The 22470-nt window shown below is 38.8% G+C and overlaps 1 protein-coding gene across 2 annotated transcripts in view; it reads right to left on the bottom strand.

The window, feature by feature from the left end:
• Positions 1-22470, bottom strand: part of SP1 (Sp1 transcription factor) — a 58723-nt gene that overhangs the window by 12842 nt on the left and 23411 nt on the right. The window contains exons 2-3 of one of the 2 annotated variants that reach the window (XM_044679514.1): positions 22151-22299; positions 20008-21523 (exon numbers count right to left, since the gene is read on the bottom strand). In XM_044679514.1, coding sequence (XP_044535449.1) covers positions 20008-21523; positions 22151-22276 — 1642 coding nt within the window. In that variant the 5' untranslated portion in view covers positions 22277-22299. Of the gene's footprint in view, positions 1-20007; positions 21524-22150; positions 22345-22470 lie in introns of those variants that run through there. The other variant, XM_044679515.1, reaches the window with a different exon arrangement.

Here is a 22470-nt window from a genome sequence, read left to right on the forward strand (position 1 = left end):
TAAAATAAAAAAAAAATTAATTTCCAGGGGGCTAAGTAATACTTTTTCTGGAAAGTGGGCAGTAGGCCAAAAAAGTTTGGGAACCACTGGTTAAGAAGATGGAAAGATGGGGATGGAGTTCTTAGTTTGGTAAACCGGATCTGTCTAAAACAAAGAAGAAGATTTATCTGTAATGAAGAAATGCCTGAGGCCTTTCCAATAAGATCGGAAGTAAAGTACGAATGTCCACTATCATCAGTATTATTCGCTATAATTCTAGAAATAACAGCCATGGCAAAAATCCAAAAAATAAATTAAGAGAAAAAGAATGAAGACAGGAAAAATAAAATTATCACTTCTTACAGATTTTAGGTTTACTTACAGATTCAACTAAAAAATATAATTGAAAAAGTAACTTCAGTAAAATACAGTATATAAAATAAATCTATATAAATTACTAGCCTTTCTGTATACCAATAAAACCCAGAAGAGAGAAAAAGAATTCCATTCAAAATAACCACACAAAATGGTATATGCTGGTGATGTAATACTATTGTGCTCAAAGGAATAACAAACTGGAGGAGTTCCAGGCGAACTGGAGAGACCTCCAGGAACTGATGCAGAGTGAAAGGAGCAGAGCCAGAAGAACACTGTACACAGAGACTGATACACTGTGGTAAAATAGAATGTAATGGACTTCTGTACCAGCAGTAATGCAATGGCCCAGGACAATCTGTAGGGATTTATGGAAAAGAACACTACCCACATTCAGAGGAAGAACTACAGAAGTGCAAACACAGAAGAAAAACAACCACTTGAACACATGGGTTGATGTGGACATGATTGGGGATGTAGACTTGAAAGGGCCACACCAATGCAACTATCAATAATATGTAAATAAGTCTTGATTGATGACATATGTTAAAACCAGTGGAAATGTGCGTTAGATATGGGGGGAGGGTCGAGTGGGGGGGGTGAAGGGGAAAGAAAAAACATGAATAGTGTAACCGTGGAAAATTTTTCTAAAAAAAAAAATATTTAAATAAAATAAATCTCAAAAAAAATAAAAGCATTCAGGATCAGAAAAAAATAACCACACAATGTGGAAGCTAGGTGGCGCGGTAGAGAGAGTGAGGTAGAGGGAAGACATTTTTCTAAATTCAAATTTGGCCTCAGACCCTTAGTAGGCATGTGCCCTTGGACAAGTCATTTAACCCTGTTTGCCTGTTTCCTCACCCGTAAAATGAGATGGAGAAGGAAATGGCAAACCACTAAGGTATCTTTGCCCAGAAAACCCCAAATAGGGTCACAGAGTCAGACAAAACTGAAACTACAGAACACCACACAATGAATAAAATATCTTGAGTGTCCACCTATCAAGACATCAAGACACATATGGCTATAAATACAAAATATTCTTTGCAGTCAAACCTAAATTATTGAAAATATATTTATTCCATGATTGGACCTTGTCAATAATAAAAATGACAGTATCGTTTAAATCAATTTGCAGACTCAGTAACAAATGACAAAATTCATCTGGAGTAACAAAAGGTCAAGAATAAAAGAGAAATAATGAAAATAGGGAAAAAAGGCCTAGCAGTGTTTAGTTGTACTTAATTCTTGGTGACCCTATTTGGAGTTTTCTTGGCAAATATACTGGAATGGTTGGCCATTTTTTTTCTCCTGTTCATTTTATAGATGAGGAAACAGAGGCAAGCAGGATTAAATGATTTGCTTAGGGTCACACAGCTAGTAAAAGTGTTTAAGGTCAGATTTGAACCCAGGAAGATGGGTCTTCCTGACTTTAACCTTCAAAAAAATTTATCATCTGAGCTATCTGGTACTATTTAAAAAATTAGAAAAGTAAAAACAAAATGGAAGTGATTAAGTATCTGAGATCCAGAAGCAAGCAGAGGGGGTTCAATAAACACAAGGACTCCAGGTACTGGGGGAAGTTAAGCTTCATCATTTCAACAAAAGCTACTAAGAAAACTTAGAAAGCAGTCTGGAGGAAATTAACTTTCCAAGCCAGTATCTCACCTTATTTACTATTACAAATTTGAAGGAGATATCTTTAGCAACTATGAATAAGAAAAACGTATCTAGACCAAAGAAGAATAGCAAGAAATAGGAGATAAAGTGGTCAGTTTTGAGTATAGAAAACTGATGTTTTTGTGCAAAGCCCAGCCTACTGTTAGAGTTAACTGGAAAAAAAAAACTCTTATAGTTTATTTCTCTAATTAAAGTCTGGTATCTAGGATACATAGGAAATTTATTCAAATATATAAGAATAGGGACAGCGAGATGGCTCAATGGAGAGAGAGCCAGACCTTTAGATAGGAGGTCCTGGATTCAATCTGACCATAGAAACTGCCTTGCTGTGTGACCCTGAGCAAGTCACTTAACAAGAGCTGCCTGGTCCTTACCACTCTTCTGCCTTGGAAAAAGATAGTATAGATTTTAAGAGAAGGTATGTAGCATGCCTAGGTTCAAATCTGGGCTCAGACACTTCCCAGCTATGTGACCCTGGGCAAGTCACTTAACCCCATTGCCTAGTCCTTACTGTTCTTCTGCCTTGGAACCAATACATAGTATTGATTCTAAGATGGAAGGTAAGGGCCTAACAAAAAAAATAAATAATTTGAAAATTATAAAAGGAAGAGATTCTGTGAAACCTGGGAAAACACATATGAAGTGATGCAGAGTAAAATGAGGAAAACACCATAAAGAAAAAGTGAAATATTTAAGAACAATGATCCACAAAATGACTAACTACAAACCCAGAAGAATGAAGATAAATCATGTTTTCTACTTTTTGGCAGAGGAGTGACAAACTTGTCTTCTGTGACCCTATTTATTTGTTAAGGGAGAGCTTTTATTTATTATATTTAGTAGTAGTGTGAGTGGGGTGGAATGGAAGAAAAACAGTGAGATAAAAAAATAAAAAACTATGAACGAAAACTTTTTAAATACATAGAAGGGTACAAAGGTGAAGTTCTGAAAGAGAAATGACCTCCATATATCCCTTTTCTCCAAGAACTGACTGTATCTCTCTCATAAAACCAGAAGTTTTCAGTAAGAATCAGGTGATGACTGGCAGTGAGTAAGTCAAACTGGCTTTCTCCAGCAGATGTCAGTGTCACCAAGGGATAGATGATGGGGGAGCTTAGAATGATAAACCAAATTTTTCAACAGAAGTTTGAGACAGTTTAAAAAGTTCATTCCAACAAAAAGGACTGAAAAGTGGCTACTGACAAAACCAGGCCCAGATTAAAAACAAACACAAAAAAACTTGAAGGCTAAAGTCTGAGATGTATTTATGTTTTGGAAAACATGAGAGCTAAGTTAAGCTATCTTAACACTGTAGTGGCCTTGTGCTATCTATGAGTCCAAAGAGGAACAGATTCTTCCATCTTACTTGTCTAGTTAAGATTGGAACATTAATTTTGATGTTCAAAAAATAAAATAGCAAAACTTTCAGTTTTCTCCCTTTCCTTCCATTTTCTCCATCCTGAAAATTCCTTTTCCACATTTTAGCCCTTCCTTTCCTATAACCATATATCTGAAGCCCTGTAACATTCTTCTGAACTAGTTATAATTATTTCTTTTTGTTTAAATTAAATAAATGTTTAAATGATTTGTATTTAATACAATGGTTTGGAGGGTATATTCCACCTTGGTGACAGCCTCTTCAGGGAAAACAAATCAAATTAATCTTTGATTTTATATACATATTTCCCTTCACTTACTAGGCTGTAAAAGTGTGAAACATCTCAATTTCTCCCTAAGGCACTGAGATAGGGTTTGATACTCAGATTCTTATAATTTAACAATGACATTAATTTCTAGACTATTTAGCTTCATCTATAAATTAACTAATGTCTTTAAAGAAGCAACATTACAACAAATAAGAACAGGTAAAAGGGAAGAAGTCCAATGCGGTCACAGAAGATGATAGTTTTCGCATAATCTTTGTGATAGAATGGAATGTTTCCAGGGCACAGGTCAGAAAGTTGGTTTCTACATTACAGTAAAGGCTAGGATCTAGCAATAAAAACGTGGAGTCAGGAGACCAAGGGTTTGAGTCCCAGCTTAAATACATACTAACCTTGTAACACTGGGAAAGTTAATTCTTCCTCCCTGGGCCTCAATTTCCTATATTTTAAAATAAAGAGGCTGTCCTAGACAAATGATAGCTGAAATTCTCTTGCAGCATTAACATTCGTTAACTAGAAGGCTCAATATATTCTTAGCCATAGTAAGTGATAATAGCTTCAAGAAAGTAAAATCTATTCAGCTGAAAAAATAGACAACTAGGTCTGTGAAAAATTCAGTTTTTGGTTTTTTTCCATGTTATATGTTTCCTCAGCATCCTGGCTTTGGGGAAATGAATGTGATTAGAAATATGCAAAGGGACTAACCTATTGCTAAAGTTCCCTCCACTTCATCTTAAAGAAATAAAAGTACAGAGTTACAAAACATTTGACTCAAGTATATTTGAAGTGTAACTCATTAACAAATCAGGTTACCTGGTAGCAATAAACTCCTAGTCTACTATTCTCCTCCGACTTTCTTTTATACTCAACCATCAAGAAACTGGATAAATTCAACAGAGTTGGCTAGAGGGAAGAGAAATGAGAGACATCACTTTAGGTTCAGTCATACACCCCTCCAAAAGAAGGTCCAGAAGAATTAAGAGTTCTAAAATTTATCCCTTCTTCTCGAAACTCAATGTAATAGTTGGATTCCCTGATGGTGCATTATCCTTGTTCTCTGCTCTTATTTCCTGCTCCCTAAATCCCTAAATGTGGTAGTCCCACCAAGGTTTGGTTAGTAGCACCCTTCTCTGTCCTCTCCCTTGGGACCTTCATCCATTTCCATTGCTTCAACAATAATATCGAATCAAATTACTATCATATTTGTTTCTCTAGTCATGATAGAAGCAATATTTAGCTTCTAAACTTCTCAAGTCTTAGGTCTCTGACAGTCATTCAAATTCATTACCCCCAACTCCTCCTCATTTCTCCATTTTTAGGACTGGCACCACCATTCTTCCAGTTATGTGAAACATTGTGGAGCCATCTTTGATTACTTCCCCCTCCCTTCTCCCAATCCAAACGATCTGAATCCTACCTCCCCACTTCTCTCCCACTAGTTCAGATAAAAGGATTCACAAAACCTTAATTAGAACATCCTCAGAAAGTCAGAAGAATGTCTGTATTTAGAGCTGGAAAGAACTTCAGAGGTTATCTAGTTGAGGCTCTCATTTTACAGCCAAGGAAAGTGAGGCCCAGAGCATGTCTTGACTACTGACTGGCCTGGTATCTGAACCCATATTACCACCTGACTCCAAAACCAAGCCCTTTGTCACTGCACTACACTGCTGGAAGGGGCCATGGTGGTCAGCTAGTCCAACTTTTGGTTTTTGTTTCATTTTACTTCTTAAATAAATGCTTTATCTCTGGTTTGTTTTTTAACTTTCACATCTTTTCTCAATGACTATCAACAACCCCAATAGAACCCCCCACCCCATAACAAAAAAATTACAGTTAAGCAAAACAAGTCACCGAATTAGCCATATCTGACAACATATGCTCATTCTGCACCTGTAGTCCACAGCTTCTCTACCAAGAAGGAGCTTCCTTTTAGGCCTCAGGTCACCAGTGGTCCCTGTGCTGAGTCTTCTTATGTCTTTTCCTTTATGCTATTGTCATCACTGAACCCATTACTCTGGTTCTGCTTCCTTTGCTGTGCATGGTTCATTCGAGCCTTCCCAGGTTTCACTGAATTATTCACCATTGTTGCTTCTCACAGTACAGTAATATTCAACTCCATCCTTTTACAGAAGAGGAAACCGAAGCTCAGAGGTGACATAGCTCACCCAAGGTCACTCAATGAACAGCAGAAGCAGGTTCTGAAATCAGATCTTAATTTCACACTAAACTACTACATGCTTCTGGATCCATCCCTCCCTCCTGTTCTTGCTCTTACTCATCACAATACAACTGCCTGCCTGTTCTCCCTGCCCCATTTACTCTTATTCCAAGCTACTCTACAGACAGACAGCTGACAGATATTCTGAAATCCTAACATTGACTAGTCACTGCTAGGGCTTAGGTTTATAGATGTAAACTCCCCTTCTTAAACTCAGAGGTTCATACAACCTGCTCTGAGCAATTAGACTCCTTACATTCCAACTCCTTTCCTTCACCCAAGGCCTCAAATGCAGATATTTATGATACCAGACTGGAATCAATTTAAAGGGAACTTTAGAACATATCAGTAAGATTAACTCTAGGGCAGAGGGAGGGAAACTTTTGCTTCTAGCTAGTCAGAGTCCCTTAGTTTATGGCCTGACAACGAAAGGACAGCTTATGACTAGAGTTACAAAAAGACAATCAAGCAGTGGCAATAGGGTACAAAGTCACTAGAAACCAAGAATTCTGGATTATCTGTCCTATTTGTTTTGTAGGTCATGTCTGTGGTATCATGTGTTGTCTATTTTTCCCTTTCTGTATTTCTTATCTGACCATAATATAGACTAAAATTTATAACATGTTGTCATTCTGATCAGAAATTAAAGTTCTGCATTTAGGGTGGACAACCTTCAAGGAACACTGATTTACAGAAAAATCTAAGATTACAAAATCATTTATTTAACTTTATTTTCTTCCCCAAGAGGGAAAAATATAATTCTGTATTTTCAAAGGACCGAAACATTTCATGTTTCTTCCTATTAAAAAAAATGAAATGAAGAGAAATTTAAATAAGTTGCTATTTTTGTTTTTAATAAAGTCTTGGATTTTCTATGGGCAAGCAGCTCTGTAAAAGTTCTCCACATTGAAGGGATTTCCAAAACATGTAATTATATTCCCTATAGTCCTACTTTAGAATTTGTTTTTTTAAAGTCCCATGGATAAACACAGAATTCTTTCTCTAAAACACACCATCAAAAATAATTATTTTGTTGTGGTATATGGTTGCAATGGAAAACTATTGTGCCATAAGAAATGATGAACAAGATTAAGTTCAGAAAAACTTGGGAAGACTTATATGAACTGATGAAAAGTAAAGTGAGCAGAAATAGGAGAACAGAAATATATAACGATCAACTGTAAAGGACTGAACCATTATCAGTAAAACAAGGCTCCAAGATAACCCCAAGGGACTCATGATTAAAAAAAAAAAATGCTATCCACAGCCAAAGAAGGAACTGTTGGAATCTGGTCTGTAATATCATTTCTGCTATGCAAAATGGAGAGCAGGATGAGTGACACTTAGCAGTTTAGAACTTGGAACCAACCTAGCTTGCCATGAGCCATATAACAGATTGCAGGTCAAAGCACACCATCTTTCAATTTATTTCTTTCATGAGGTTTTTATGTGTGTGTATATATGTCTTTAGTCACAGCATGGGAATATGAAAATAGGTACTACATGACAGCACTGTTATAACCTATATCAGACTATTAGTGGGAGGGTGCAGAAGGAGAGAATCTGAATTGCAAAACTTCAGAAAACAATTGTCAAAAATTGTTTCTATGTACAATTGAAAAAAACCTAAAAAATATTCACTTTGTATGTGATACTGTGCTATATATGTATGAAGTCTGGCAGAGTTCCCTGCGCAGGCCACATTCAGGATCTAAAGAACTGATAGACATACCTCCAACTATATAAACATATAAGAGATATTTTAACAGACATTATGTGACTTCTCCATGAGTAATAGGACAAGCATTATTATTCTTGTTTTACTCATAGTAAAGCCTCAAAATTCCAAGCAAGGCCACCATGCCTCTAGATTGAGAGTCTCCAGGTAGTTGTAGATAGGCAACTCCAATCTCTTCTATTCAACTGTGAATCCAACATTCAAAACATCTCCCCCTCTACATAGCCTGTCTATTGGAGGAGAGTTACAGAAAAATGGGTGAGCATAAAGGCAGGAAAGAAGGAGAAAGGAGAAAAAAAGGAGGCACATAATTACATCAAGGCTAAGTCAAGAGAGCTGAACATTTTATTCCTCTGGTAGAATGAAAAATTCCCCTTACTAGATACCAAATAAAATCTCACTCAATACAAGGCTTCCTCCTCATAGAGGTTTGCCTACCAGTCACTGCCAGGCTCTGAGATTGAGTTACCTCATTCTTCAATTTCATCAGAGAAAACACTATGTTCACAGCTCAGCAACTCACTTAAAGGACAGAGGTTATGAGAAGTAATTCAGAACAAAACTGTGCAAAAAGAGTGCAAGATTCAGTTTGTGTTCATGTGTGATTTCACATCCAGGATAATGGCAAACAAATGGGGAATAGTCACTTCAAAATTAAAAAAGCAAAAAAGTAACTTTTATTGGTTTCATATTATATGCTTATAAAATTACTTTCTTTCATATCACAACTGGCAGATTAAAAGTGGGAGAAGTCCACACAAAATTTTGGTCTGCTCCTGACTCTGGTGGTAATAACCTGCCTCACATAACTGGATGGAGATTAGTAGAGGGAACTACACAGAAACAGTTTTGATTCATTTATAAATAGAACTGTTCATACAGTTTCTAGGTTTCATCATTTGCTCCCATCTCGGCCTTTAGAAAACAGCTGCTTGGATGGGCCTGGTGGGGGTTTGCACAAATAGGGCCAGAAAAGCCTCTGAACTCTTGACTTCCTAACTAAACAGCAAGCTTTTCTTTTCAAGTACAACCTTTATATCTTCACGTTTCTACAAGTATGGTCTTGTAAAAAGTGCTGAACAGAGAATCAAAGCTCTGGGTTTCTATAGCCCCTCAATGGCTTCCAGTTAAATTCTAGATATGTTATTTATGGGGGGGCTGGAAGAACATCAATAGTCAGTCGAAAGACTTTTCCAGAAAAGATTGTATTAGTCCTGCCCTTACAAGCTAAAGCTTTTGGCCAGGGGTTCTTAACCTGGGATCCCTGAACTATTTGTTTCCTCAATAGTGTTAGTAAAACTTCCAATGTAACTCATGTGTTTTATTGTATGTATTTAATACTTATAATATGATACAATATGATATAATATGAGATGGAATCCATTGGTTTCATCAAACTGCCAAAAAAGGTCCAGAACACAAAAGAAGTTAAGAATTCTCAGTTTGGGGGATCTGAAGGAAGTAAAATAAAACATATACAAAAGTATAAAGGGAGTCTCAATATGATTTTCAGCCACAGATCTAGTTTTGTCTTCTGTGATTAAAGCAATGCAGTTATTTTATGCTAAAAAGGTAAAAGGTATAGATTAAAGGCAATTAGGTGTTCAGATTTTAAGTTCTTATGAAAATCTGTAGCTTAACACTACGAAGTCAATATCTCTCCATTTTTTATATGTTTTAAACTAGATGATCAACCGGCTCAATCAGAACAAGTTCATGCAACCATGGATAGTCAAAAATCTTGTTGCATCTGGATCTGTTTACCAGTTCATTTCAAAATAGCAGGTGAGAGAACATTAATGATTTGATTAAGATGGATATGAACTGCCTACATTTGAGTAAAAAGCTCCATCACCAATGCCAAGATGCTAGGGCACAATAAGCATCTGAACAATCTAGAGATGAGAGGTATCCATTGTCTGGGATGATAGGAGGATGAAATTCTGTGGGCCTCAGGGGGTCATTGAATAAATCCCAACAAGGAGAAATGCTTTCAAAGAACAATCCATCTTTGCTTTCTTTGGTTCTTTTATGCCTCAGTAATTAAAACAAGACAAAAAGCAATTACCAGTTATGGAAGAATGATTTACTTTGAAAGTATGCTGAACACATATCATCCATCATAAGTATTCTTATATAATTCAGGCTTGCAATAATTTGTGCTACCTTGAATACCTATAGATATTCAGAATTTAAAAAAAAGCTATTTGCCAGATTTCACCATCTTCCTCAATTAGGCTAAGAAATATACACATGATTCCCAGATTAGTCTAATATATTAAACTACTCTAAGATGCAATTTTAATCAACTTAAAATTATTTTAAATGGATTAAAGATTCAGGAGAGAAATCTATCAAGATTTACCCAGGGACTATTAGGGAAATCTAATTTATAGAACACTCTTTGAAAAAATAAAGACGTAAATAATTGAGAAATATTTATCATTCATGGGTATGGTGAACCAATATAATAAAACTGACAATATTGTCTAATTGCAATGTTATACTACCTACTACTAATTAACTTATTCAGTGCTATATTAATTTCCCCAAAGAATATTTTATAGAGCAGAAAATATATATAATTCATACAGATGAACAAAAAGGTCAAGAATTTCAAGGGTAATAATGAAAATAAGTGTGGCCTATCAGTATCAGGTCACAAACTATACTACAAATAAACCAGAAATCATTAAAATGATTTGGTATAAGTAAAAAAAAAAGGTCAATTACTGAAACAAATTAGGTATACAACAGAGTAAGTACAGTGTTTGACAATGCTAAGACCTCAATTATGGGGGGAAGGAGGGAAGGCTGAGACTCACCATTTGTCAAAAACGGCTGGAAAACTTGGACAACAAACTGACAAAAAATTAGATTTAGATCAAAACCTCAAACCATGCACTAAAATAAGCCAAAGGGGCAAATGACCTGAATAAACAAATTAAAAGGAGCAGGGAAGAAATTAATTTTCTGAACTATGGGTGGAAAGTTTATGATGACACAAGTAATAGAGGATTAGAAGATAAAATGTATAGTCTTGATTACATAAAATTAAAACAAAACTAATGAAGTAAAAATTAAAGGGAAACAGGTACCTAGGAGAAAAGTCTTTGCAATAAATTTCTCTGAAAAATGTCTCATTTTGAAGATACATAAAGAATTGATTCAATTTTATAAGACTAAGAGCTATTCCCCAATAGATAAAGTCTATTCCCCAATAGATAAATGGTTAAAGGATAGGAATAAACAATTTTCAATCAGTTGCCAAAAAGAAAAAGAAAATGCTCAGGGGCAACTAGATGGCTCAGTAGGTAGAACACCAGGACTGGAGTCAGAAGGACATGGGTTCAAATCTGGCTCTAGACTCTTCTTAGTTGTGTAGCCCTGGGCAAGTCACAACCCAGATTGCCTAACCCTGGCCCTTCTGTCTTAAGAGTTGTTAAGGCTTGAGGTTCCACTTGACATCTATCAGATGGCAAAAGAGAAAATGATAAATGCCAGAAAGACAGTAATAAAATAGATAAACAAGTTCACTGTTGGTAGAGCTATGAATTGGTCTGGCCCATTGTGGTCAGCAATTTGAAACTATGCCCAGAGAATTATCAAACTCTTCATACCCTTTTTGGTCCAGCTATATTACTACTAAGCTTATACCCCAAAGAAATCAAATAAAGAGGAGAAGAATCTGAGTCCAGAAATTTTTCATAGCAGTTCTTTTTTGGGTATCCCCAAAATTGTAAACTAAGGAAGTTATTTCCTATTGGAAAATGACTGAACTGTGGAATATGAATGCAGTGGAATATGACGAGAAATGGATGGTTTCCAGGAAGCTGCTAACTCCTTTATGAACTGACAGAGCGAAGTGAGCAGAACTAAAACAATTACAATAAATACAATATTATATTATAATTATATATATATATTAAAGAAATATTATAGAGTAAAAATAACTTTACAAAGACTTAAATACAAAAGAATGAAGAGGAAACATACCATTCACCTTCTGATGAGAGTTACCTCACTGAAAATGCAGACACACATATGATTGGACATGGCTAATGTCAGAATTTGTTTTTGTCAGATTATGTTGATATGTATTGAAAGATTTTTTTAACTCACTCAATGGAAGGGAGTAGAGGGATGGGTAAAATTTAAAAACCTTGTTACTTGAAAATAAAGATAATAAATTTAAAAAGTAAAGGATCACAGTAAAGATACAGAAGATTGTACCATGGCATTGTGGACAGAGTCAGGAAGACCTGGGTTCTAATACCAACTCCTCCACTTCCTAACTGTTTAACTCCAGGCAAGTCACTTACTTGCCCCCCCCCTTAAAGCAAAACTGGAAACAGTTGGACTGTTTCCTGCAGCTCTAAAGTTATAATCCTATGAGCTTAGGAGAATCAGATCTCTTCTACAATTAAGTAGAAAAGAATTATTTTTTAATTCTGCAAATTCAAAAGGTTTTGGTACCCCTCGGTCTGCTGGCCATAGTTCCCTTTCTCCTCTCACTGGAATATACTTAAGGATCTGGCTCAAACATAACTAGGAAGAGAAATATAAATCTAATAACAGTCATGGTCCTCTCAATTACTTCACAATCATGAACATGGGCCTCAGGAGTAGAAAATTCCAAGTCTAAGAAGAAAACTTCCTGCTACTTTACTTTTAGCCGTTTTTTCATACTGGCCACTGATCCTCTAACGTAAGTTAAGACTGAAGAGGTGGGGGACTCTAGGACTGGAATATACCATAGGAAGGGCAGCCAAGTGGAATAGTAGAGATGTAGCACCAGCCTTGAAGTCAGGAAGACCTGAGTTCAAATCCAACCCTAGCCATTTACTAGCTGTATGACCTTGGGCAAGTCCCTTTACCCTGTTTGCCTCATTTCCCTCATCTATAAAATAGGGATAATAATAGTCTCTACCTTCCCAAGGTTGATGTGAAGATCAAATAAGAAAACTACCAAAAAATGCTTAGCACATATGGCATATATTAAATGCTATATAAATGTTGGTTGTTGCTATCACTATTATTAACATGTTGGTAAAGTGGCTGAACTGCTCCCCCACAAAAAGTTTTCTGGTAAGAGTTAACTCGCTGGCTGAGGAAGAGAAGGAAATAAATCTGATGTTTTTAAAAAGGTTATCAATCAAAATCAGATTTAAAAAAATTTTTTAAAGGAAATATAAAAAAATCTAAAACAATGAAACAAGATAGAACAATGACTATCATTAAAAGAACAAGTTGCAATTAGAACATCTACTACTTAGTTGCCTGAAGCATTTTCAGGTGACCCTCTAATATAAGACAAGATGCCAAACTTTGGTATATTAAAAAATGTTTGTTTAATTGAACTACAAGCATCCTGTAGCTTTGTGGATTCCATTTAAAGTTAAAGATAATGAAGCTAAAAGAAATATATGAATGTCAATAAACATTCTTAAAAATATCAATGTCTATAATATTTGAAAAACATTTTGAAGTATAGAATTCAGAAAGAACTTACCATCCTCAAGACCACTGCTGATCTGGGCAGTTTGAAAATAAATTTGTACCTTGAATTCAACCAAACTGCCAAAGGAGTCTTATGTTATTTTTATTATTTTTAGATCCACCACTATTTACCATAAGCAGCATACTTCCCCCTTTTTATGTACAAGTCTGGATAAAACTGAATCTTGAGTATGCTGTTGCAGTGGTTAAAGTCTATGCCTGTTATCTTGTGAGTAAGGGAAGAAAGCAATACTTGGGGAGAAAAAGGAAAAACCTAGAAAGTGATTTCCAGAATGACATGAAAAATAACAAGAAAAACCAAACAAAACCTGCTATGAATGGCTCAAGAGCACCTAAAAAACAACCCAGGTTAACAGAAAACATTCCTCTGAAATACAAAAAAAGCAAAAACTCTTTTACACAAATCATAGCAAGCCCAACCAAATTCAATTCTGCAGAAGCTTCATTTGATCTAAGTACCAGAATTATCTTTTGCCATTCTGTATGATCCTTCACACCTCATGTTTGGTTTATTTTGATAAGAAATCATATACATAAATAGATGAGAGTGTAATTACAGATAAAATTAAAATTAGTCCATTTGGGTTTTAGGTTAATGAGATAACCTGACCTGCAAAGGAGTTTAGACTCTGTGTTTCTCTGATTACTCTTGCCTTTGGATCAAATGACAAATGTAAACTGTCCTACAAACCTTAAAACACTACATGAAATATATCAGCTATCGTTCTATTAGACTATTTATTAGTATTTGCAGTGATAAGTAAAAGAAGGGAAATAGGAAAAACCAGGAGTGGCCCTGTCACTCACAGGATGACCTTGGGCAAGCTCTTTCTGACCTTGTTCCTAATCTGCCAGGGGGGGGAAAAAAGATCTTGTTGAACAAGGTAATCTCTAAGGTCTCTTCCAAATCCAAAGAGTCTCTTTCTCTTATTCCACCACTATTTTTGGCTATAGTGTATTTCTGGCATTGTAATTAAGCCCTACTGACAAACATTCAAGCTCTCTGAACAGTCACTCATTGAGATGAGAGATTTTAAAGTTAAGTCCACTGCGCCATCATTTTATCTATGTAGAAATGGTGGGTGAGAAATGTGAAATGACTTGCCAAAAGCCACCCAGAATTCAAACCCAAATTTTCTGACTCCAAAACCAGTACTTTTTTCACCTTGTCAATCTTTAAAGTTCATGCTAAAGAATGTACAAGGATCTACATCAAAAGTATTCAAAATTCTTTATCCCACAAGTTATTTGTAGCCAACAGCCATCTGAGATTTCCCAGAGAAACCAGTTATTTAACCTTTCTTCAAAAATTTCTACAGCTTAAGCCAGTTTCTCAACTATTAAAGGGTTAGTGTAATTTGGACTTAAAGAATGAAGCATTTCATATTCTAAGTCCTAGCTCAAAATAAGCTAATGGTACTGTTTGTTTACTACAGGAAGTTTTGTTTTGTTTTGGAGGGAGAATGAAATTCATAGTAAATAATGCGGGATACTTGAAGGGCACATCAAAACCTGTCCAACAAGTAATACTCCTCCAATCTCTCTAAGTCACACAAACCACTGCAAACCAAGACTCTTCTAGACAATGGAGAAAAAGAACAAATTTAAGAGAAGTCCAGGGCTACAAACAACCCGGAAAGACCCATTTGGCAGAGAAATTCAATTGTATTCTTCAAACAAGTTCTTCAGGAGTTGTCAATTATCAGCTGAAAAATGGCAACTCTAAGTGTGGTGCCTACCTTACTCACAGTGTTGTGAAGCTTAGCGTAAAAGCTATCATGTATAAAGCTCTTAAAAGCCTCAAAACTCTACATGCTAGTTGTTGCCATCCTCACCCTCATTGCCATCCTCTATCATTAAGGGAAACGGTCTCTACAAGACTGGCATAGCAGAGAAACTGTTACAGTGTATTCAATTAAATTTTCAAAACAGTAAAGTCAAGTCCTATAAGCCACTGCTAAATATTTGTGGAATTTTCCCAGAATGCTCAAGAGAAAAAAGGGAGCACACTCCCATGACAAGCCTGTTTAGTACTAGAGAAAAGGTGCCCTGAGTGTCTCAGAGGGTTAAAAACAAATGATATTGTTTGATGAATTTAAAACATGTTTAATGAGAGAAAAGAATCTGTTAGACCGGAGTTCTTGTGGGCAGTCTGTAGACTCCAAGAGAACCCAAGATGATACCAACAAAAAGAGCCCTTGCCTGGGACACATCTTGAGAACTGTGCCCCCTTGCATAACTGTGTGCTCTTGTCACTTAATAAGGAACTAAAATGGTCACATTACACAATGCAATATGCTTTAAAGATGATGTCATTTACCGGAAAGTCACTGGGAGTAAACAGAGCCAATAAAAAAAAAAAAAAAAAAAGGTTTCACATACTGAATTCTAATCTATCCCACTCATTTTCCATCTGAATTAGGGCACCTGAGTTTAAAGAACTGTTCTCCTCCTACTAAACCAAAATCACATCTTAGGCTCCCTGTTAACTGGGAACACGATGATCACCCTAAGAAATATTCGGCAGCACCCAAGAAGTCACTGAAGGAAGCTGTTGATTTCATTTGTTTAACTGAAGAAACGTTTGTCATTTAAAATGGAAAATCATTTCCACTATTTGCAGGGGTTGGAGGTCCATTATTTTCAATGCATAAATTTGTTTAACTGACTTATTCTTTTCCTCCTTTTCTTTCAATAAAAAGGTTTACTGTAACATGAGATGGCTCTCTAAAGAGAGGGGGGAATTAAAAAAAATTATTTTTAAAGTGTAAAAGCTTTAGGTGTACCTCATTCCTTTATCTGAGGGGGGTAAAGGACTATGGATATTGAACATCTCATGTCAAATTTGATTGACTAATTTTGCTGACCTGCTCCTCCCACATACACCTTTTTATATTTTGTTATAAGGAATAGCTCTATATAGAGGAAGGAATACATTGAGAAATAAAGCTAATGTTAAAAAAAAATCTTAAATATGGGAAATCTTTGGGTGTGGGTAAGAGAATCAACCATGAAAGGCTCTATTTTTGGTATTTCAAATAACTTGCCAGTGAATGCTGAAATACACCTTTTTTTTTTTTTTTTTTAAATTAAGTCTCAGCAATATGACTCCAAGTCTATTGACAGCACTGGCAAGCAAACCAGCTCTGGTATCACATTCTTTAAGTTCCCTTGGAAAAAGGGCCACTTTCCTGCCACTGAGAAGATTGAGCAAATGAGAAAATTTTCTCTTTAGTGCCTAAAATGTGCTTCCTACAGCCACAAATGAAATATGTTTTCTTTTCCAGCTGGAGCCTAGCTAACTCTTCAACTCTTTATAAGGCCGAAAGCCCAGGAAGTCATCCAAACTCTGTTGCACAGAAAACTCCAGGCCTCAGTCCATGCTCTCCAAGCTGGGGCCAAGCAAAAGTTTTTAAGAGTTTCTCGGCCGAGGCCGAGAAAAGATGAAGAGGTTCAAACTGAAAGGAACAGATGACAGTTTCTACATGAGAACAGAGACGGGTGCTAGCAAAAATACCTGTTTCTAAAAAAAAAAAAAAAAAGTAGGAGAGGGCCCCACAGATCACTTCACTGTCTGGAAACCAACCCCAATTTAGTGGGTGATGCATCTGAGGCGTTTCCTTCCTCAACCACCACCCACCAGGGGCAGAGCAACCACAAAGACAGGAGTGCTGGGTCACCAGGCTCTCCTCTTTTAGAGAGAAGCAAGTTAACAGGAGACCCTAAAGTGACCAGCCTGGTGGGCAGCATACTAAGGGGAACTGGCACAGCTTGATTTTACAGCCAAACCACCAAATACCCTGGAAAGAGATAAAATAACCCAGTTCACAGCAGCCGGGCAACATCTGAACAATACTAGGCTTCCAGGAAGTGACTTTATTATCCTTCGTGGGGGATAAAGTCAGATGAATTAGAGGTAACCAGAATGTTGCACAACTATGACTAACTAGAAAGGAAGATGGAGGAATCAAATATCTCTGGAAACAACCATTCATGAAGCAAACAAAATCTCAACATCCACAAGATGGCCTTTGGGTGCTCCATTTCTTCATTAGGGCAGCCTTATGTGACCCCTTATTTTTAGCTCAGAGACCCTCAATAACACAGAAGCTCTGTCCTGTGGCAGGGGGAACAGCAGAATTTTGCAATAACAAGTCTCCATTATTGATATCCAGGGCCCAAGTTGAAAACTTTTTAAAATTTTAAAAAACTTTAAAATAGTCATGCTTTTCCCTGAAGGGATTAAATAGAAAAGCATAAGAACAAAGAAAACTTTAATAGATGTTACCTGTAGATTTATACACTGAATTCAGATTTTCCACAACTTTTCCATGTCTCCACTTCCATATTCTCTTACTTGTACAAAGTATGACGCCAATTAGAAATATTAAAATTCATCTAGGCGGCCCATTGGGTAGTGTCTGGCCTGAAGTCAGGCTTTGAACTTCTGGAAGTTCAAATCACTTACTAGCTGTGTGACCCTAGAGAAGTTACTTAACCCTGTTGGCCTCAGTTTCCCCAACTGTAAAAATGAGCTAGAGAAGGAAAAGGCAAGCCAGAAAAGGGCTAGAAAAGCCCAAACAACAACAAACCAAAGAATATACTTCATTTTGCAATCTTAAAACCTTGTCTTAATTCCTCCTTTTATTCTGAGGTAAGAGGTTGAAATCCGTTTTGATGGGTAATGAAAAGAGCTTCTGGGCAAAGAGAAAAGAGCTCAGGGTTCTAATCCCACCTCTAATGGATGAGACTGTGAGCAAGCTATGACCTCTATTTTCTTATCTGTAAAATGAAGAATTATGAGCTTTCCAAGAATAGCTGGAATGGCCCTTATTTTTTACAGAGAATAGCAATAGGGTTTTGATCCCAAACAATATCCAATTCACTGAACTGAGAAAATGAATACATCTTAAAGGTCTAAAGTGTGATTGTTTTAAACAGGTAATATAAGCTAGGGAACACTTAGCAGTCCTCTCCTGAAACGTTCTCAAACTACAATGAAAAAGAGATATGGTGGTCTCCAATAAAAGTAAATAATTTCAAGGAGCCTCAGAGGCCTGATGTTGGAGAGGAAACTTCCTGATGGGGAAATTCCCACTACTGACAAGGATCAACAACTGGTGTGTAACTGCTAGTCACAGAGAACTCCCTAGGATACCATGGCTAGGATGTCTCAGAGGGAGGATTTGAAACCAAGTCCTCAGGACTCCAAGGCCAGCCTACCATCCTCTATGGCACCTTTCTTCTTCTAAAGTAAATTGTGTAATATATACAGCACCTAACTATTCTAAATATAGACTCATAAAGTTCAATGATTTGGTGGAATTTTAGTATTTTTCATCCATAATTGTTTTTAAACGAACATTCCCCAAAGTATACAATATGGGTTAAACTGCCCTTTTCTCTATTAAAAGGAACAATATCACTATACTGAATACAATTAGTGAATTCTATTCTAAACTAATTTTATCACCCACTGATCTCCTTAACATATTTTTAAACTCCAGAGATATGTTCATCATGGACACCAAGAAGAGAAACTGAACTGTTTGACCAAACTCCATTGAGCACTGTGGCTTACTTAACACCACAATTTCACCTTGCCCTGCTCCTACCTAAGACCCAACCACAGTTTCTGGGGCACATAAGGCTCTACTAAGTCACTAACGTGCTTTCAAATTAAGAGAAGGCACCTGTAGGCCCCTGCTCTGGTCATAAGTGAAAAAATGAGTGAAACCTTGATGAAAAGGTTTACTGGTTAAGTCTTCCTTAAGCAGGACATGCCCCCTGTGCAAAGATACACCATCTAAGAATGTGGGAATTAGAGTCTACTTAAACAAGGGTTACCTAATAAACTCTTCACTGACTAGGCCTCTAAGAGGTATTAGTGTACACTTCCTTTTTCTTCCTTAGTAGTAGAGCACACTAAACAGAATTTAATGTTTTTGATGACCAAAACTGCAATAGCATTAGGGGCATGATCAATATATACCCAGTAGCACTCTACTACAAACACGGAAAAGTATGAGAAATTGGGCTCAACCTCTACAGATCCCAGAACCCCTTCGGAAGCTGTTTAAAATGAAGCTCTTATGTAGACAGCATAATCTTTTTTTAAAATTAAATAATTTTTTTTAAACCTTTACCTTTCATTTTAGAATCAATACTGTGTATTGCTTCCAAGGCAGAAGAATAGTAAGTGCTGGGTAATCACTGGGGATTAAGTGACTTCTCCAGGGTCACCCAGGTAGAAAGTGTCTGAGGCCAGATTTGATCCCAGGACTTTAGGCCCGACTCTCAATTTATTTGTTGAGTCCCCTTATAGCTGACCCCAGCATAATCTTTTTTGTGATATGGATCTTTCATTAAATACAGGCAAAGATAATCAGTTAATCAAAGGAAAAGCACTAAAGTTGAGTCAGGAGACTTGTGTTGTGGTACTGGCTCCTGCCACTCTTAACTAGCTGTGTGCCTGAACAGGTCACTTAATTCTTGTTTCTGTAACTGGCCTAAAAGGACTTGATCTGAGGTCTCCTCCAGCTCTAAATGTCTTCACGTGAGAAACTATGGCTCAGGGTTTCCAGGTAACTGAAGTCTTATTCTAAAAATAAGACAAATCTAGATGCACTGGAGGTGCAGAGAATGATTGCTGATCCTTAATCCCAAATGATCTGGAGACATCATTGTAAATTCTCTAGTATAAACCTGCCTAGACAGAAGGGCTGGCCAGACAGGTCTCTGCAAGCAATTGGAAAATAGTTTTATCCCTAGGCTGGAGCTCGTCCGCTCATGTGCCAAGGTCAGCTCTACAACATCAACATCTCATTCCTTACCTGTGGCATTTGCTATGGTCAGTGGCAGGCCTGGCAGCTGGTGCACCTGGATTCCTGAAGCACTTAATGCACTGAGGTTGATGGTCTGGAGGCCTGGCATGGAGGAGAGCTGAGCAGCATTCACAGTGACTGTGCCAGCAGGGATGGAGGCAGCTGAGGCGATAGGTGTAAGGGTGGTGTTGCTGTTGCCAGTCTGTCCCAAAGAGACACCCTGCATTGGTGCCAGGGTGATTGTCTGAGCCTGGGGGTTCTGGACTTGAAGATTCTGCAGCTGAATAGTCTGCCAACTGACTTGCCCATTAGGCCCCACTGTTGGTGTCCGGATGATAATAGGGCCTGAGTTGGGAACAGCCTGAAGCTGGAGGTTCTGGAGACCATCTTGGGAAATGGCTTGGGTTGTAAAGGTCTGGCCTGACAGCGGTGCAGCCTGGAGGGCCTGAAGAGTCTGTCCCCCTTGAACCAGCTGAGGCTGGATGAGGATCTGTTGCTGTTGCTGAGACTGCTGGTTCTGTTCTCCCTCCTTCTGTTGGTTGGGCTGGAGTGTTCCCCCAGGCGTCTGGTTCTGCTGCACATTCAGAGAGTCTGATCCCTGAAGTCCACTGACCCTCTGGGGCGTCTGGACTGGAGTATTGGTCCCGGCAGTCCCGCTGGTGGAGAAGTTCATAATGCCCATATTGCTGGTGGTGGTTGTGGATGAGTAACTGCTGGCATTAGTGAAGAAGGATCCAGAACTGGCTTGTGAGGTTGCCAGGCTGGAAGAGCTAATGGTTGTCCCTGAGGTTGCAGGCTGGGAGCCACTCTCTTGAGAGCCTGAGCTACTGATTGTGACTGCCTGGGAGCTGGGAGTCAGGGTGGCTGCAGCCACACTGTTGACAGGCAGCAGGGTGATATTGCCATTCAGGGCTACTGGGACATTGGCCACATACTGAGTCTGTCCAGAGAGGACATTATTGGCCAAGCCTTGGAGGGGGACAGCCTGCTGGAGCAGGTTTGGCATAGCTGCGATGATATTGCCCCCACTCCCTCGATTTGTAATAATCTGCTGGTTTGCCCCAGGGATTATCTGAATTTGACCAGAGCCATCCTGCTGCACTTGGGCTCCTGTGGTGGCAAACTGCAGCTGCTGCCCATCAACAGTCTGGAACTGGGGGATCACTTGGTACTGAATGTTGGGCATCACGCCAGGAAGTCCTGTCAGAACTTGCTGGTTCTGTATATTGGGGGTGGTGGTAACTACATACTGCCCACCAGAGACAGGCCGGTTCTTGGAGGACTCGCTGCTACTGCTGCCATTGCTACTGCCGCCACCCTGATCCTTTGAGGTAGGGGCAGCCCCAGAGGAGGAGATGATCTGCCAACCATTGGCACCTTGGGCGAGTTGTGCGGCTGCTGTAAGATCGAGCTCACCTGAGCCCCCTGACTGGCCTGGGCCCTGGGAGTTGTTGCTGTTTTCATTGGGAGACTCAATTCTGCTGCAAGTGGCTGCTAGCAAAGCCAGTGGGGATGGCTGGGACTCCTGGTCAGAGAGGAAAGGGAGGAGGGTTAGCAATGGGTCATGTGGGCCCTGAGTTATACATGAGCACCAAGAAAATACCAAACACAACCCACAGCTTCATGGAACATCACAGGAGAAGGCAAGTACACAAAAAGATTCAGCAGGACATGCAGGAAGCTATCACTGAGAGGCAGCACTCACTCGAACAGGATATGAAGAATATCTTATCAGACCAACTAGGCAGCTCAGTGGTCCTGAGTTCAAATTTGACCTCAGATACTTCCTGGCTGTGTGACCCTGGGCAATTCACTTAACTCCAGTCACCTCCACCCCTACCATTCTTCTGCCTAGAGAACCAATACAGAGTTTTAATTCTAAGACAGAAGATCAGGGCTTCAAAAATATCTCTTTCTCTCTGTCTTAACTCTATCTATATATTCTATCAGAGCAGATAGCCAAGAGGTCCTGAGTTCCACTCTGGCCTGGTACTTCCTGGTGGGGTGACCGTGGCCTAGTCACTTAACCCTCCTCATTGCCCAGCCCTCCCACCCTGGAGCCCTCACGTTAAAGAACCTGCAGGCTCAGTACCCTATCCCTTCCATCCCCAAGGCTGTCCCAAGGGCACAGCTCCATTCCCCGGGCCCTCACCTGGCCGCCTCCGCCCCCACCGCTGCTGCTGCTGCCCGTGCTGCTGCTCCGAGTCTGGGAGAAGGCTCCTGGGCCAGCGGCGCCGTTGCTGCCGACGCCCTTCTCAATCTTCACCACGACGGGCATGTCCTCTACAGGATGGTCCTGGTCTGGGAGGGACAAGAGAAGCCCCAGCGGTCAGCGGCGGCCTGGGAGGTCGGCGGCCGAGGGAAGGGGAGAGGGGCCCGCGGGCGCCCGGCCTGGCCACCCGGGCCATCTCGGGCGCGGGGGACAGAGGGAGGCCGGCCAGGAGCAGAGCGGAGGCCGAGGTGCAGGAGGAA

This window comes from Gracilinanus agilis, chromosome 5, assembly GCF_016433145.1.
Source record: "Gracilinanus agilis isolate LMUSP501 chromosome 5, AgileGrace, whole genome shotgun sequence".
NCBI classification, from domain to species: domain Eukaryota; kingdom Metazoa; phylum Chordata; class Mammalia; order Didelphimorphia; family Didelphidae; genus Gracilinanus; species Gracilinanus agilis.